This window comes from Perna viridis, chromosome 2 (genome assembly GCF_037379345.1).
Source record: "Perna viridis isolate PV_CMFRI_1.1 ecotype Kerala chromosome 2, ASM3737934v1, whole genome shotgun sequence".
Taxonomy (NCBI): Eukaryota; Metazoa; Mollusca; class Bivalvia; order Mytilida; family Mytilidae; genus Perna; species Perna viridis.
The window spans coordinates 68,307,599-68,325,464 of record NC_142446.1 but is presented as its reverse complement, the minus strand read 5'-3'; the positions used below and the strand labels follow the sequence as shown (position 1 = coordinate 68,325,464).

Here is a 17,866-nt window from a genome sequence, read left to right as displayed (position 1 = left end):
GTTTTGTTTTTTTTTTTTTGTTAGGGGGTTACATTTATTTCTCTGTTCATCTAAACTTCACCTGATTTAAAAAGTAAACAAAATGTGCAGAAAGTTGAATGTACGTAAGTGCAACTTTGATGTTTAAAAACTTCTCTTGCATACATGCACTCTTAGAGTTAATCATTCTTTCACCGAACAAACTATTGTCTCTTTTCATTCTTTTATCAATATCAGAATTGCTCATTTTAGCAACAATTCAAACACAATTATTCAATTCTCTTTATTTAAATTCTGTGTAAATTCCATAATATAATTCATTGTACTGTATTTTGATTGGTATTTCCCCTCATGCAAACGTGAACAACAATTTTCTCTACTCATACGTCATTCTTCTTATACATGTTATTAAAAAGATCCCGTGTTAATCATAATGCTTATTGGATTGTCTCTTTTACCAGGAAGACCGTGAAATTATTATAAGACCACATAGTTTTCGTAAAACTGGAACGTATAAGATGGAAATCACAGACATTATCTGTAGTGTTTCATTATTTTTACTTATTGCAAGAGCGAAAAGCGGTAAGTCATCTCTCTTTATATTTTCGAACGAAGAAATGCATTCTTAAAGATTAAATAAAGTCATTACTGAAACTATAATATCTTGAATGAAAGTAGACAAAACTAAAACCAAATATCAGAATATAGGAACATCAGTATTCTTAGACCATTCTATAATTGCAAAAAAAACATCAACTTTTAAAACTTAGAATAACAGGACACGGTGAAAGTTGTAGACATGACAATTTATTCATAATTCAATTGATCAAACATGATACAGATTTTATGTTCATGTTGTAACTGAAAATTTATGATTCAATATATAAGGCCTTTCGCTTGTAACATTATATTTCCTGAAATCGATTGTTGCAGATGCAAACGATCCTTTAAAATTTCAATAATAATTCAATGGAAAAAGAGAACAGAAATGTGCAGCCATGAAAGGGATACATTCCTTATTGCAGTTTCCTGCATGTTTTGAAGTAACTCTTTTAGCTGGCTAACTTAAAAGACTTTTTAGTATAATATTGTGTTAAAATACTTAAACCTGACAGAAACGATTAACAAGCTGTTACACGATTTATTTGTAAAAATGACGACACTAAGCGTTGTTTCCGTTCAAATTTCAATGATGTTTTCAGTGAGTTTATTTTTCATTAAACATATATATTTCCTGATGTATAAGCCTGGCAAACAACTATTGGAAGGAGCTAATTTGTCGTTGGTTAACAATATGTTGAACAAATGCATACTATCGATGTGTCGGGAGCTTTATTTATTTGTACAGAATCAATACGATTACTTCAAGGCAATGGTACCTATTGTTCCCCCAAATCTTAAGTACATTTGTGTGTGGATGGATCTGCTGACAATTACAATCAGTCATTTCTTTGTGCTTGTGTTCCTTATAAACCAGCGCGTGGCAGTTGGCTAGAAAAACGCAGTTTCTTTTGATACATCAATTCATCTGGATGGCAAATTGTAAATAATTTTTATTATTTACTACAAGTTTATATTGTAGTCATGTTCATACTTTATTTTAATGTTCTTCTGATTTTTTAAAATCCTGGCAACTGTCTCTAAGGCTTCCAGCCGAAATAAAACAGAGATATTCCAAGGATAGAGACTAAACAGGGAACCAGTGACACCTAACAATGAACATAAAGTAATACGGCTTAGAACTAACAGAAATATGAGTACACATGCACATGAGTCCTTTAAATCTGTGGTGTTTTCATTCCGGGCAACTTTGTCAAGCTAGGGAGAACAAGATGTCGATTGTTTTGGGCAGTAGAAAACAAAAGCCTTTGCATATTTTGCACTAGTGCTTTTGATTATTATTTTAAAGACAAACTGCGTATTGTTTTTAAACTGATAAGCAATCTTATTAAAAAAAAACTGTTTAATTGATCAGATCATTGTCGTTTTTTGATATTTACTCATTCACAACATTATCAGATTAAAGTTCAATACATGAAATATTAATAAATAAAATAAATTCGTTCAAGGGTAGATAAATTAGAATAGGTCAGGTGTCTGTTTATAGTGCAGGTCTTTACTTAAATTTGTCTTAGAAAATATTAACTCATGAAGCAATAAAGCTAAGTTTAATATGGTTTTAGACTTTGCCTATGAGGAATGGAGCCATTTGTAATTGTTATGGGTAATGTCTGGACCAATTAAAATGTGCAAGACTTTCTTTGACACGAATGATGCGTCTGTGACATTCACTTGCTAACTACATACGTCATTTCCTTCTTCTTACGTCACTTCAGACAGAAAAAAATGGGCAATTGAGCAGTTCACATGTCACAACATATTTAACATATAAAGGACGGCACTTATGTTTTGACCCTTCTATTGATATTTTATTTTAGTTCGCCCGAAACACGAATATACATGGATGGGCCAACAATCAAGTATTTGTGAATACCATACTCGTGAATAAATGAGATTTGTTTAATAAACGAAAAGAAATGGCATTGTCCACCGAAAACACCGTCCTAGGAAACCCGATATAATTGCAGAATGTTTGACACAAATCATAAAACCAATGGCATCGTGGTCGCTTGTAATAAAACAGTATGGATTTGTTTCTACCGAATAAAAATTGCAATATTAATGTAATCATGTCACCGTTACATACATAAGACACTTGCTGAATAAATTAGAATAAACAATGGAATCGTGACAAATTAAGATATAGGAAAGCTATGGATATAAAAAAAAGGAGATGTGGTATGCTTGACATTGAGACAGTCATCCACCAAAAGCCAAGTAACGAACAATTCTATAGGTCACAAAACATAGTTCAAAGATGGACAAAACCCATACTTAGCTGTAAAAGGTCCCTCAATAAATAAAACATATTATTTAACTAACTTCATTGTTCAACTTAAATTGGTTGTCCTTTCCCAAATTCTACGCAAGGCAACGCAAGGCAAGTAAAACGTAACACAACAGGCAAACAGATTATGCTTAACAACCAGCAGCATCGTAACATTGACTGTTACTGAAAACAGCAGGAAACAACGTTTCTAATTTCGCCAAACTAACGAATAGATATATGAAAGGCGTTAATAGAACTGTTTCATAACAAAACCATTTTTATTATAGGAGTCAGTTATAAAAATTAATAATATTTTCATATTATTAGCAACAACAACTTTACAAATAAAATAAATAAATCAATTTTTAGCGGAAGTTCACGGAAGTATTGACAGTGAATTATATATTATTTCTATTATAATTTTATGTTCCCGTAAATAAAGAGTAATCAAGGGAACCATGATTCTAGTGGAAATCAAAAGAATGTAATCCAGGGACGAAGACCAGACTTGAAATTACAAACACAACAAAAGAGCATAAAGTAACTGAAATAGTATACACAAAGTAACAAAAGTGAATGAGCAACTCGGACTCCACTGCAAATTGAGAGCTGGGCCAGTTGCACCGGTAGGGTAAGAGTCAAGTTAAGTATTTGTCTTTATAACAGATAAGCTTATTTCTGAACATAAAATACATTGATTATATTATCAAGTTATAGAAAGTATTGACTTGTCGTAATGTCGACTTATTGATTGGTGCACTATATTTAAAACGTTAAACTTGTTTCGAAACATTCTTAGAAATGTTAATAAAAAGCAGCCACAGCATTTACAATATTTCGTAAACACTTGATTACGATATACAGTGAAACCTGTGGAAACCGGATTTTTTATTCAGAATTGTCAACTGTACTTTCGTCTGTGGCAACATCCCTTTAGCACATGCATATGGAGTGTTCATATCACAACTCATACGTTATGCCAAAGCTTCCCGAAACTACGCAGACTTTTGTATCGCGCTAGAACAGATAGGCTTCTAGAACAGGGTTATGTTACTACAAGATTGAAGTCATCACTACAGAAGTTTTATGGTTGTCTTCATGCACTCGTGGATCATTATGGTGTATCCATCTGCACCATGGAAAACTGATTTATTCAACGGGTTATAGTTTTCCTTTCCTCGTCTGTCTACCCCGGACTTGACTTTTTATAAGCAACTCGGCAAGTGTTTCTAGAAAAGCAGAGGACGCTTACCCTACCGGTGCACAGAGTCTATGCTCCCAGGTTTTAGAGGAGTCCGAGTTCCTCATTTGCTTTTGTTATTTGTGTATGTCTGTTTTCCATGTCTGGTCTTTGCCCCTGGATTACATTCTTTTGATTACCTTGATTACTCTTGAACATTCTAAAACCCTGTCTAAACCAGACACTTTTAAATTTTGTCAGTTTGAATTTATTTTTAACCTTGGTTAACCGAACAACGGTCTAAACCGAACTTATTTTAAGGTCTACGATGGTTTGGTTTATACAGGTTTTATTATATCATGCCCATTATCCGTGAACATGACAAAGCCTTTGTAAAATTCCAAAACAGTGCGACAGACGGTGTTTTGTTTATAAAGTTTATTTTCTACATTTTAGATTGCTTCGAATATGTAAAAGGAATACCTCATTACAAAGGGAAAATCAATGTTACTAAATCTGGTTTCTCGTGTCAAAGATGGGATACAAATTATCCACATGTTGTTATGTATACACCAAGCCACTTTTCAGAAAACTACTGCAGAAACCCAAGTAATGATGGCTTTATATGGTGTTACACAGTATCAACCACAACAAGATGGGAAAGATGTGATATTGAAGCGTGTCGTAAGTGTTAGGGAAGGTGTTACGTTGCTACGAAGTAACATGTTTTGAATACACAAAAATGCTTAATTTATTTAAAAATATAAAGAAGTATTGTACAATAAATTTGAAACATTTGGAACACTGACAAGTGGAATTTATGTTTTATGACTCACAAATATGTGTAAACATAATTCAGTGATTTTCGACTGAGGTCTAAACGGTCAATGAACAATTACAATTACACACAGAGCTTGAAGCTTTAGATTAAAATAAACATAATATTTAATTGACTTTTATCTTCCAGTTTTAAAGTGTTTTAATATTTATTTTAGTAAACACCAGTGAAAGTATTACTACCATAGCCACTACTCTACAACTTATTGGCAATGAAAACACATCGCACATGGCGTGTTCGTGTATTTGTGTCGACAGACAAATGTTTTGGTTAAACTTTTTCAACGGTAATCTAACAAAAGAAGAAAAAGAAATGATCATTGTTGCTGAAAAAGTTAGAATTCAAAAGGCTCTTTCCATTGACAGGTCGAAATTATCGTCTACATGGCGGAGAAAAAGAAGTGCTGCCGACAACAGACCCTCGGCAGTCTCTATGGGCTTCGTAGGAGTTGCAGTCATATTGACAGTGATTGTTTTAATAGTCCTTGGAGACATAACAAGGTTTTGTCGGACTAAAACAGTCATAAATGCGAAACAATTTTTTTAAAACATTAAATATGTCAAATCGAAAGAAATAAAATATGCATAAATTCATTTGAATTATTGCTGACTATCAAAAGGATAAAAACTTATATATGACAACAATGTCAATACTTTACGATGTGTTAAAATACTTCAATATCCGTTGTTACTCTCCAAAGTTATGTCGTACATATTTTACATGATTCTAAATCTCAAAATTTCACCTCGTTTGTTGAAATAAACTATTTTAGCAGTCAAGTAGAATACATTTTTTTCTTTTCCTGGTTCTCTTTAATTAATATTTCCAATATGGTCTGACAAGGACCAACAACCCAGCAAATATTTCAGATATTTACCCGAATCATCATATGCAATATTTCGACACCATGGGTTTAAATTTGACAAGGTGGTTACATGGGTTCATTTTAGTCTTTACTTAATCAGCTTTAACAAATCAACTGTTAGAATTGTATTAAGTAGGCTTATGTTCGTATGTTGCCACAAAGAAGGGGAAAGTATACAATTTAGATAATGGTCGAAAGTATCACATTTATCATGGAGGTTCGATGTATAATGCTCTGTGTCATCTTTAATAGACAAAGGTCAAGGTTTGAAGCAGATAAACATGTATTGGTAGTCTTTTCGATTACAAGTTCAACAACTAACGGAACTCCTGGTAGACAGGATTATTTAGATATAATATGTATAATGGAAACTGAAATTAAAAGTAATACCTTCCAAAAATCTAAACAATACAATGAGAAAAGACAATAAACATTATTTTCAAAGTTCAAAACATGTCAAACCTTCCTATTCTAGACGTACTTTAGCACTTGCGTATGAAGTTGTCACATCTCATACGTTGTGCCAGAGCAGGCTGTAATAACGCAGACTTTTTTATCGCTCTAGACTTCTTACAACTAGGTTTCTAGAACTGGGTTATGCTGCTACAAGGTTAAAATAATCACTGCAGAAGTTTTATGATCGTCATCTTGAACTCGTGAATTGATACGGTGTATCCATCTTCACCATAAAAACTGATTTGTTCAACGTGTCATAGTTTTCCTTTCCTCTTTCGTCTACCCCGGACTTGACTTTTTATGAGCAACTCAGGGAGTGTTTCTAGAAAAGCAGAGGACGCTTATCCTACCGGTGCACCTGGTACATGCTCCTAGTTTTTAGTGGAGTCCGAATTGCTCATTTGCTTTTGTTACTTCATATGTATTATATTGTTTATTGTTCTTTGCTGTATGGGTCTGTTTTCCTTGTCTCTTCTTTGTCCCTAGATTACATTCCTTTGATTCCTCTGGAATCTCAGTTCCCTTGCTTACTTTTACATATCAATTCATACAACGATACAATAATATTACTGATGAAACAATAAATCATAAGCAAATGCTTAAAATACTTAAGAAGTGAAGTAAAAAATATGACCTTATCTTATTTCATTGACAAATTGAAGGAACACTCTGCGAATTTTCACATCGTTTCATTTTATTTTAATTTTTATTTTACTTTTTTCATGAAGGCATAAAGACTGTGGTATTGCATATGTTCTACAAGGCAATGCACACTTTACTGACTCATATTTCCCATTTCACGGTACACATCAGAAAGACAAGCAGAAGCTGCGAAACACAACTTCTTCGCTTTTAAATAAATATCATATAAAAACGACTATTTATCTGATATTATTCATCTTTCACTTATCAATCAATAATCGTTTCCTGATCAGACATTAGAGCTTGTACCTGGCTATCTCTTTTCTTGTTTGTTTTTTGTTGTTTTGTTTTGTTTTTTTGTTTTTTTTAATTTTTTTTATTTTTTTATTTTTTTTAATCTTATACAGTAATTATTGTAAATAAAGGAAACAATTTTGGAAAATACAATCAATTGCTTCTACACCTCAGTATGTATTTTAAATCATGTATTGCCACTTTGTTATATCGTATATGGAATGTAACATAAAAGTCAAAGAGTTAAATCTTAATATTTAGTGCAAAAGAGTCACGGTATAAATCTAGAACATCTTTTTTTTATTTTGCAAAACTTTTTTTCAATTTTTTTTTTCATCTATTGAATTATATTGAAATTGTTTAATTCTGTTCACTTTATGATATGAAAATTGCTCATTTGAGCAGTCATTTTAACAAAATCATTTCACCTTTTGTATGTAAAATACTAGCATCTTAAGAACATATCATTTTTTGAAATTTCAATTTTTAATTGGCATTTCTTAATCTGAAAGCCTTATTTATATTCATTTACTCATACGCAGTAACAACGTATAATTATGCGAACGGTGACATGATCAATTATTTTCTTTTTATTTTTTAAATACTACTCAGTCTAAGAATCAGGAAATATGTGTTTAAGGTGTGGCACATGAATTAGAAAAGGCAGAGATTCCTTGCATCATCTTATAGTATTTGTACATCTTAAGCTCCAGAAATATCCATCAAAGTGTTTGTATCGCTCGCCTTTTTAAAGATACTGAAAGGATAAAGTTAGTTGAAATGCACTATGGGAAGTCCACTATGATAGATATATTGAGAACACTGACTTATTAAGTTAATCTTTTACGACTCACCAAAAAAATGTAAACATGATTTTGTGATTTTTGACAAAAAATTGCAGGTCTGTGGTTTGACTACAACAGCTTGTGAGCAACTTAAACTGCAAATTTGATAACTTGATGTTCAAACCAACATGTTAAGCATATCGTGTTTCCTTAATTTGCATATCCCAATTTTTTAAAGTGTATTTTAATAAGTCGTAACTTTATATCTTTATTTTAGTTAACACAATTGAAAGTGTGACTACAACATCCACAAATATTTTGATAAAACTATTTCAACGGTAATCTATGAGAGGAAGAAAAGAAGATTATCATTTTTACAGAAAAAGTTAGACTTCAAACGGCTCTTTTCATCGACAGGCCGAAGTTATCGTCTACATGGCGAAGACAAAGAGGTGGACAACAGATCCTCGGCTGTTTTAGATGTGACTGTTTTAATAGTCCTTGGAGTTATTACAGTTAAGAGCCAGTTAAGAGCCTGTACACCTACATACTTTCTCTATTTTTGCTTTTTTATCATATACTGTAATTATTGTGAAACAATTACGGAAAATACAAACAATTGTTATAATATCTTAATATGTGTTTTTTAATCATGTATTGCAATTTTTTATATTGTATATGAGATCAAGGTCAATATTTAGTGGAAAAGATTCGCGATATAAATCTAGAACATCTTTCTTTCAGATCTCTTTTTCTACATCAATGTTTTCATATATATTAAACATACAATTGTTCCGTTATTTTTTTTTTCAATATGTGAATTGCTCATTGGAGCATTTATGTATACAAAAGCATTTTATATTATGTATGTACAATATGAACATCTTAAAAACTCATCAAGTAGTAATACAAATTAATGATTTAACATTCAAATTTTGGTTGGCATTTCTTAGTTTGAAAACCTTATTTATATTCATTTACTCGTAGCAACGTATTATTATGCATACAGTGATCTCATCCATTTTTTGTCTTAATGTTAAAGCACTTCTTTGTGTAAGATTCTGGCAAAATATGTATAAGTTGTGGTAAAACACTCAGAGATTTCATTGTATTATCTAAGTATTTATACATCATAACCTCCGGAAGTGTCCATCAAAATGTTTTTAATGCTTGCCCTTTTGAGATATTGATAGGTCAAATTTAGTTAAAACGCACTATGGGAAAATGGGGGAATATTTTTCTGCACCTTTTCCCTATATAAGCAATCAAAGAAAATATGCACCACAGATGATTCAGGATAATTTGAAATAGCTTTTTTTAGATGTATAGATAATGTTCAAGGCAAAAAAGACCAATTTAAGAAAAAATATGTTCCACCCAGTGCCTGGTTCTTTCACAGAATGGTACTTAAAGGAAATGCATCCTATGTCACTCTAAGAATATAAAGTAGACGTTATTGGATTGTAACAGAATACATTGTTATGTGGAAGGAGGTATAGTGCAACACATGATTCAAATGGGAAACTCAATAGTCATCTTTAGTTGCATACTCGTTGTACTTTTTGCAGAAGTTAAAAGTGGTAAGTGATTTCTTATCATATCTTAATTTAGGAAATTAATGTTATGTTATATAGGTTACGTAAATGTGATTGCCTTAGCAGCTTGAAATAAAGTATAAGATCATTGCAGCTTTACACATGTTTCAATGAAAATTTTCTATGTTAATTCACGTCAGTTAGTCTGAGTCCATATATTTGACTAGTGAATACCCCAGGGGCCTATAGTCAAACAGCAGTTACATCGACCTACTGGATTCAAAATAAGGAAATACAAATATATATTAGATATTGCAAGTTTCTGTATATTGTAAACGTGTCTCATTTCAGTAGCATTTGTATAGAAAGGTCGAGATTCACAAAAAAAAAAAACAATTGTTAACATAAAGTACTAATCACCTCATAAAGAAATTGAAATACGCTAAATTCAGCGACGGAATTCTCTACCAAAACATGAAACAAAAATCGATTCTTTCATTTTTTTTTCATGTTAAACAAAATAAAATGGGAAATATGTTTAATATGATGAGATAGAACGTGCGCTGAGATAACCCCCACCCACACCCCGTGCACCCCCAACTCATCAACCAAAATATGATTTTCAGGTACCCTTATACCTCTCATTTACGAATCCTGTTGTCGCCAAAAAATAAACTGAAGCATTTTTGTTTTTTTTTTACTACATTTTACTTGTCGTTGTTCTGTTTGATACTGGGACCAGTTTTCTAGGGGTTGGGGTAATATTTTTAACATTTTTTGAATTTTTTTTTTAAAGTAGTTTTTTGATTTACCGAATCACCGGAAAATCGCTTAAATTTACATATTTTTCAATGTCAAAACCCCTAGAGTAGTTTTGCTTCTGTAATAAAATGGCTTATATAGTATTTTCTGATTAGTATTATCACATTTCACACTTCATGGGTTCTTTTGATGACTTTTTGGCGATATTCGTAGTCAGAATTTATCAAAAAAGTGGGTTTTTCGAATTTTCTATCAAAAGTCACATAAATTCGACTCCACAAGTTATAATTTGGTATTATTCGATAGATAATTTAATTTTCTACATAAATGAACCACGAAAAACTACTTTTCAAAAAAAACAATTCAAAAAATGTTAAAAGTATTACCCCAACCCCTAGAAAACTGGTCCCAGTATCAAACAGAATTCTCATTCACAGCATACTGACAATGTAGAACTCATATTTTAGGCAATCATAATTAAGATAAGGATGTTCCTAATATATCTAATCAATTAAGGCGCTTAGAGTTTTCTTTTTGGGTGACAATAACTATAAAATCGGAAAAAGTGGAATTTTCAGAATTTCAGAATTTTCTTCTATATCACCCAATATTGTCTTTTTTCATATTACCGTAGTTTAAACAAGCTTTTGTGTGTGATACGGTATATTAATATAGTGTCTTAGCTTCAAAATGAGCCCAAGTAATAAACATTTGAACTTTTCAAAGTCAAGTTAGTTAAAAAATTGCCACCCCCACCCATGAAAACAATGCCTTAAAGAGAACTATAATATTAATTTTTGGCAGATAAATGGTGTACAATAGACATGTTAGGTACATTTATTTTGATTATCAAAGTATTCAACATATCTTGTCATTTAAGGGGCGTATTTTTCAGTTTCAATGTGACAATAATGAGTTTTTAATTTTCGGACATTCATTTTTCCGTCAATTTCACCTATAAATGGCATTTTTTTTTCAAATATCGTACTTCAAATGAGCTTTTGTATATTCAAATACAATTATGTAGTGTCTCAGCTTTGTAATGAGCCTGCGTAATAAATATTTAAACTTTTCCAAGTCCAATTAGGTGAAAAATTGCAACCCCAGCCATGAAAATTCTGTTTGATACTGAGACCAGTTTTCTAGGGGTTGGAGTAAAATTTTTAATATTTTTGGAAAATTCTTTTTTTGAAAAGTAGTTCTTTCTTGATTCATTTATGTAGAAAATTAAATTATCTATCGAATGAAACCAAATTTTTACGATTTAGTTGAGTAATAACTTGTGGTGTCGAATTTTTGACCGAAAAATCAAAAATCCCATTTTTACATTTTTTTTATTAATTCTGACTACGGAAATCGCCAAAAATCATCAAAAGAACTCCAGAAGTATGAATTGTGATACTACTAAATAGAAAATACCATATTAGCCATTTTTTACTGAGGCAATAATACTCTAGGGGTTTTACTTTGAAAAATATGTCAATTTAAGCGATTTGTCGGTGGGGTAGAGGTATATTTTTTTCTTTTTGACCGAAAAACTCTAAGTGTTACCGCACCTTTCATGAAACCATTATGAAGCTGAGACATTGGGATGCACAATGATACCTAAATATGTTTAGTTTGGTTTCACATGCTATCCCAGAAATCTTAGAGGCTCAAACAATTGAGTCCAAAAAGTCTTGGCTTTTTGACCCAGTGGCGTACAGATATAGGCTTACACTGAAAAAGAATCCAATATATTCTTTGGTGACAGATTGATTTGGTAATAGGAGTTACATAGGTACCCGAAAATCACAAAGAAGTTGATGAGTGTGGGTTGACGGGGGACCCTCCCAACCCATAGACTAAGACCACTGATTTTTTCACTTGGTATAATTGATCCGTTTGTTTTTCGTGAATTGAAGTGCAGTACTATGCATCACTCTTTCTGATTTTTAAACTTTTTGTACAGAACTTGATGTATATGTTTAGTAGTTCGGAAGTGTGTGAATCTTCTCCTTAAGAGTGCTGCAGTGTTTGATTCCTTAATTATCAAACTAAAAGCGTCTGAGCGTATATTACCAAGGCCCTTCATGTAATATTTTTTTTCTAGAATTACTGGCATATCGTTAACAAGACTTTATCTTTAACATTTTAACTTCCTATATGAACACTTTTTAAGCAATCATTTTACAAAAGATCTGAAAACAATACCCAAAAATCAATTTATTGTTGTTTGGATTTCGTTTTATTTATAGAATAACAATTAGTGCAGATCACCGAATAACACATAGGAGTTAAAAGAATATTTCGGTGAATAATGTCTAATTTAGTATTTGTAGCCTGGCTTCTTCACTTTTTAATATCACAAGACGTATAACTAAAATAAAAGGGATCCTCCACTAAAGAGTGGAGAAATCAAGGCCGACGGATGATTGATTTCTCCCATTTCTTCTTTGTTGTGTGTTTTTGTTTTTCATTTCTGGTCTTTGTCCCTTGATTGGATTCTGCATTCTTTTGATTGCCGCTATAACCTTGGTTCCCTTGATTACTCCCTCCCATGAAACACGTCGCATACATTGAAAATGTTAAATGGCGAGAAGGTCACGAACGATTTTAATTGCGTACTGGTGCATTGGTGGTAAAAATGTTACGTACATTATTTAACACCAGCTTCGAATATAAGAAGATGTTTTTACAGAATTTTCGAAAGATTGCTTCAACTATAGTTACTCAACAAATATACTTTCTCTCTCATTGCAGGTCAAATAATTATTGCTCATCGACAACATCAGTTCTGATTTATTTAAGTACCAATCCATATATAATTTACATAGTCATTGTCCTGTCTATAAAAAGGTCTTTATTTTGGAGAAAACCTTCTTTCGATACCAATATTTACCAACAAATCAAGAAAAAAAAGTACCAATTTCATGTACTGATTTATATATCGAAATAGCAACAACCAGATGGAAACCTGAAACTTGCCATGTGGTCTGTAACTATTATTGAACAAGAGATTGAAGAGAATTTGCTGCCCGAGTTTTAAAAAGAGTCCTACTTAACTGCTTTCTATATCGTATATTCTAGCGTTATGCAAGGTTTCAGTCAAATAAATCTATCAGCTCAGAAGAAATTAATCTGTATCAGAAACTAATATATGATTCCTTTCTGTTCTCTTTATGTTTTTGTATTCTTTGTCTAAGGCTAATCTTAAAAGATAATGTCTATCAATACTTCAATACTGTAAGTTTTTTTTTCAAATGTGGACAATTCAAAATTAGTTATGGTATTAGGTCAGATCAACTTCATCACTACCAACGCTTGTATAAAAGATCATGTTAATTGAACCATCAATTTTTCCACAGTAAGGTTACATCAACGTTCGCATATTCACTATAATGGCATAAAGAAAGGTGCGTTACAAAAGTTCTCCGTAAAATTCTTTTTTACAACTACTTGTAATACAAGGTATTGAATGTTTGTTTTTTTTTTTTTTTTTTTTTTTTTTTTTTTTTACTTTTTCATTGAAAGGTCGAGACTATATTCGAGACTAATTGTAATTCTTTTTTTTAGCCTTGTAAATCAGCTAAAAGAACTCTTGATTGTAAATTATATCAATTGATACGGTATCAAAGAAATTAATTTTGAATGCTATTGAATTTCAAAGAAAAATCAAGGGAACCAGGGTTCGAACGGAGGTGAAAAAGGATAAAGGATAATGACCAGAGGTTGAAAAAAGATTCACACGAAATAACATATGATTACCGAAATAACACGTATAAAGCAGCAACATTAAAAACCCAACCAACTAAATCGGGAGTATAGACCATGTGCACCGGTCGGGTAAGCGTCCTCTGTTTTTTGCTAGAAAAATCCGCCGCACTACTCATCAAAGGTCATGTTCGGGTGGAAAAAAAGGACAGGAAAAAAGGGAAACTAGCTATGACACGATGAATAAATAAGTTCACCTGGTGCAGAAGGATACAATATAACAATCCACAGGTTCATGATGAAGACCATCAAACAATTGTAGTTATGACTTCTTGTTGAAACACTTTTTCAGAAGCCTAATTGTAAAAAGCATAGCCCGGTACAAAAAATAAAAACAGTTACGGTAGAAATGTTGCAAGAGATGAAAGTAACATGCAGAAACCTATCCGAGTTAAATTATCTTCCAGTTCATTGTGATTTTCGACTGTCGGGAAGAAAATGGCTGCGATAGGCCGTTGTTGGTTCTGACACGAAAAATGATCAAATATGAACGACATTCACGTGTTGATAATATATGAGTGGCCGAAAGTGCATTCTACATGTATGGTGAACATGAAACGACAAGTGTAGTCGTGCCGTTTGCTTGACAGATTTGTAAAACGATGATTTCTTTGGATGGATAAGTTGTGAAATTTTTTATATTGGTGGTAAACGGAGGTGCCCTGACTATATTTCTTGGATTAAATTGGATCATGCGTTTTAATTTTTTTTTTTTTTTTTGGAGGGGGGGGGGTAAGTATTTCTAGTTTCCTAAAAAGTAAAAAATATTATCCTCCGAAGTCGCATATGGCAGTAATTCCCTTAAACTTAAAATTTTACAGACGTACATTATTAAGTAAACAAAAAGTGTCAAAGGTTGTAATGTAGAATGTACATGTAGTGTCCTATAGCTTCATTCTTGATTTCAATCATCGTACGGCAATCGTATCGATCATAAAATCATTCAAGAGTAGAGTAGAATATAATAGCTAATGCATGATTCTTATATACTCACAAGATTGCCATTTTTGGAAAAGGTTCTATATTATGCCAAGACGCTGTATATATTATATTCCGAGCACATGACTATTAGAAAGCTAGTTGAAATTCGTCACAAGGTTTTGTTATAGGCACCATGTTTATAAGCGAAGAAGGGCCAGATCGTATGGTCTCTTTGCAAAAAAGAGCTCCAAATTCTATGATTTTTAAATCATCCATTTATTAAAAAAAACAATTATAATCTGACAATAAAATCTAAGCACACGACTCCCCTCCTGGAAGACAAAAATGGTCGGTGTCTTTACTAGTAAATTAAATATATTATTTAAAAGTTTAATTTTGAACTAGCATTTTTTTTAAAGTGCATCCACATAGCACATGCACTTCTTTCTATCAATATCCACAAATACCCGGTGAAGATTTTTCTCCGAGCACATGTACAAATGAACGTGTGGCTAGTGATAGAAACAAGATTTAAAGCATGCGACCCGTACCTATCAAGAACTGTATAGAACAAAATATGTTTAAAAAACGAAATAAATTCTATATTTATTTATCACACTGTTACTTCATTGATTCCCGCTATTCCTGGTTAAGTTACTATTAACAAAATGAAAAATTCAGAGTTGTATCAACTTGAATGTTGTGTTAATACTTGTCTATATTTTTGAGGGGTCTACCTTTACGGCCGTGTCAAACTGCAATCCAGGAAGCTTTACATTCCTTGTTGAATTAGAATTGGTTAATATTAAGTTGCATCATATACTTGCAAAAAGGATGAAACTTTAAGAGATTTTGATTGTGGGTAATCGTATTTTAGTATTTACACATGTACATACTATTAGATAGATTCAATAATTTTGAAAGAGGTGTGAGATGCATGCTTTCAGCTTAACATGATTTTCACCTGAATTGAGCAAATAAACTAAGCGACAAGCCTTCGATGTCTTCCGACTCACTTAAAATTTTTTTCTATGATTATTACATCTAGAAAAAATCCCAAATTTGGCATGTTGGTAGATACACGTTTGACAGACTTGTGTATTTTTTCCTGATTTTTTTGTGATCTAATTTTGATGAAACATACGCCCACTCAAAATATTTCAATTAAAGATCAAGGCTTTATCTTAGTATTATTTGACTCAGTTTCTGTTGGTAAAATAGGAAGTCATCACGTTTGTCGTATGGTTTTATGAGGAGTTTTTCTTTGCCATTTACACAGGCAAATATTTTTCACGTGAAATTTATGTTAAGCGAGCTTCACATGAAATTCATGTGAAATTCACATTAAATTAACATAATGTTCATGTGAAATTCACTAAACATAAATTTCATGTGAACATTTCGTGTGAATTTCACTTGAAGGCTCCATTCACCCAAATTTCACGTGAACTCTGTCACTTAGTTTATTTGCTTAATTCAGGTAAAAATCATGTGAAATTCGTGTGAAAATCATGTGAAATAATTTTGCCTGTGTATATCTAAGAATATATAAAGATACGAGGCTGACTTACTGCATAAAATAGATTTTATAGTTGTATATAGATATGGATTGTCGATAAAATATAATTGTGCAAATGTTTGCTATATCATATTCAAGAGAATCAAACCTTAATTTTAACAATCTTTGTATTAAGATAAGTTTGGTTTTTTTTCTTTCTGAGACACCAAAACTTTTCCTTTCATTTCAATGAGATTATAATTAAAGAATTGTGTTACTCAAGTCATCTTTTTTCTTACTTACTTGAATTGTTCTCTTCATGATTTACATAAGGTCAACACCCATTCTTTCCATAACTTTCTGTCCACACTTTTTCCCCTCAATCTGACCATGACACATCCTTTTATTTAAGATCATTCTCCCCTGTTTTCCCTATGTTTCTATGACGGTCATTCTTTTGTTAACTATTGTCCATATTGGTGAAGCTTTGGAAATTTTGTGTTTTCTCTCTCTTTATAAGTTCTAATGTTTTTGTAATGTTGGTAATACAAAACAAATAGAAACAAAGTAGGTTTATAAATTTAATGTTGATATTAAATGCTGCACTACTACACAAAAAAACATATACTATCTGACTTTTTAATTCAAGAAATATTCTGCCATAAGAATTAAAAAAATAACATTGCTTCTTTCGCTTATTTTACCTGTCTCTTCTTATATTTAGTTTGGTTGGCCAACTGCATTACGTTTCCAAATTTTTCGTAGCTGCCAATTCAAAATCACCGCCTTCATGTAATTTGTTTACAAAGATAATTATAAAATATCGTGTTTCAGTGATAATAAAATTTTGATTAACAAAGTGAACAGCGGTTGAAGCAAACTACAACAATAAGATCTATATAAAAATGAAGAAGTAGAATTATATGACAAAAACAAAAAAAAGTAATAATTAATCACTCATTATTTTATTCTTCAATTTAAAGCTTCAGCAGAAATTGGTGTTTCTTAAAAAAAAAAACAGAGGACGCTTACAGACATATGCACCTGGTCCATACTCCCAGGTTTAGGTGGAGTCCGAATTGTTCATTTGTTTTTGTTTTTTTTCTTTGTACTTGTTATTCCGTTTTTGTTTTTGTTTTTGTTTTGTTTTGTTTTGTTTTTTGATTTTGTAAATTTTTGATGTTCTTTGTTCTGTGTGACGCTGTCTCGTTTTAATCTTTGGATTATTTTTCTTTTGAGTTTTACTAGAATATGGGTTTGCCTTGATTACACTTACAGCAATATCTGATGAACTGATAGAGTAATCATGACAACTTTTGTAGAATAACAAATTGTTTCTATCATATAACCAGTTAACACTATGGACATACATAAACACACACCATATGTATGGCAGTGAAAGTAACGAATATCTATCATAACTTTATTTATACATTTCAGATTGTTTTGAATACGTCAATGGCATTCC

The 17,866-nt window shown here is 31.7% G+C and overlaps 1 protein-coding gene across 2 annotated transcripts; it reads left to right on the top strand.

Annotated features, from left to right (window-relative positions):
* The first annotated feature begins 305 nt into the window (after positions 1–305).
* Positions 306–5,577, top strand: LOC148626650 (plasminogen-like). Of its 2 annotated transcripts, none has more exons than XM_088571246.1 (3): positions 306–561; positions 4,506–4,733; positions 5,045–5,577. In XM_088571246.1, the coding sequence occupies exons 1-3, from the start codon at positions 498–500 to the stop codon at positions 5,431–5,433; spliced, it is 681 nt and encodes a 226-aa protein (XP_088427372.1). In that variant the 5' UTR covers positions 306–497; the 3' UTR covers positions 5,434–5,577. The 2 variants fall into 2 exon arrangements, with proteins under 2 accessions (XP_088427372.1, XP_088427373.1); XM_088571247.1 differs by having other exon boundaries at positions 5,253–5,376.
* The last annotated feature ends 12,289 nt before the right edge of the window (positions 5,578–17,866 follow it).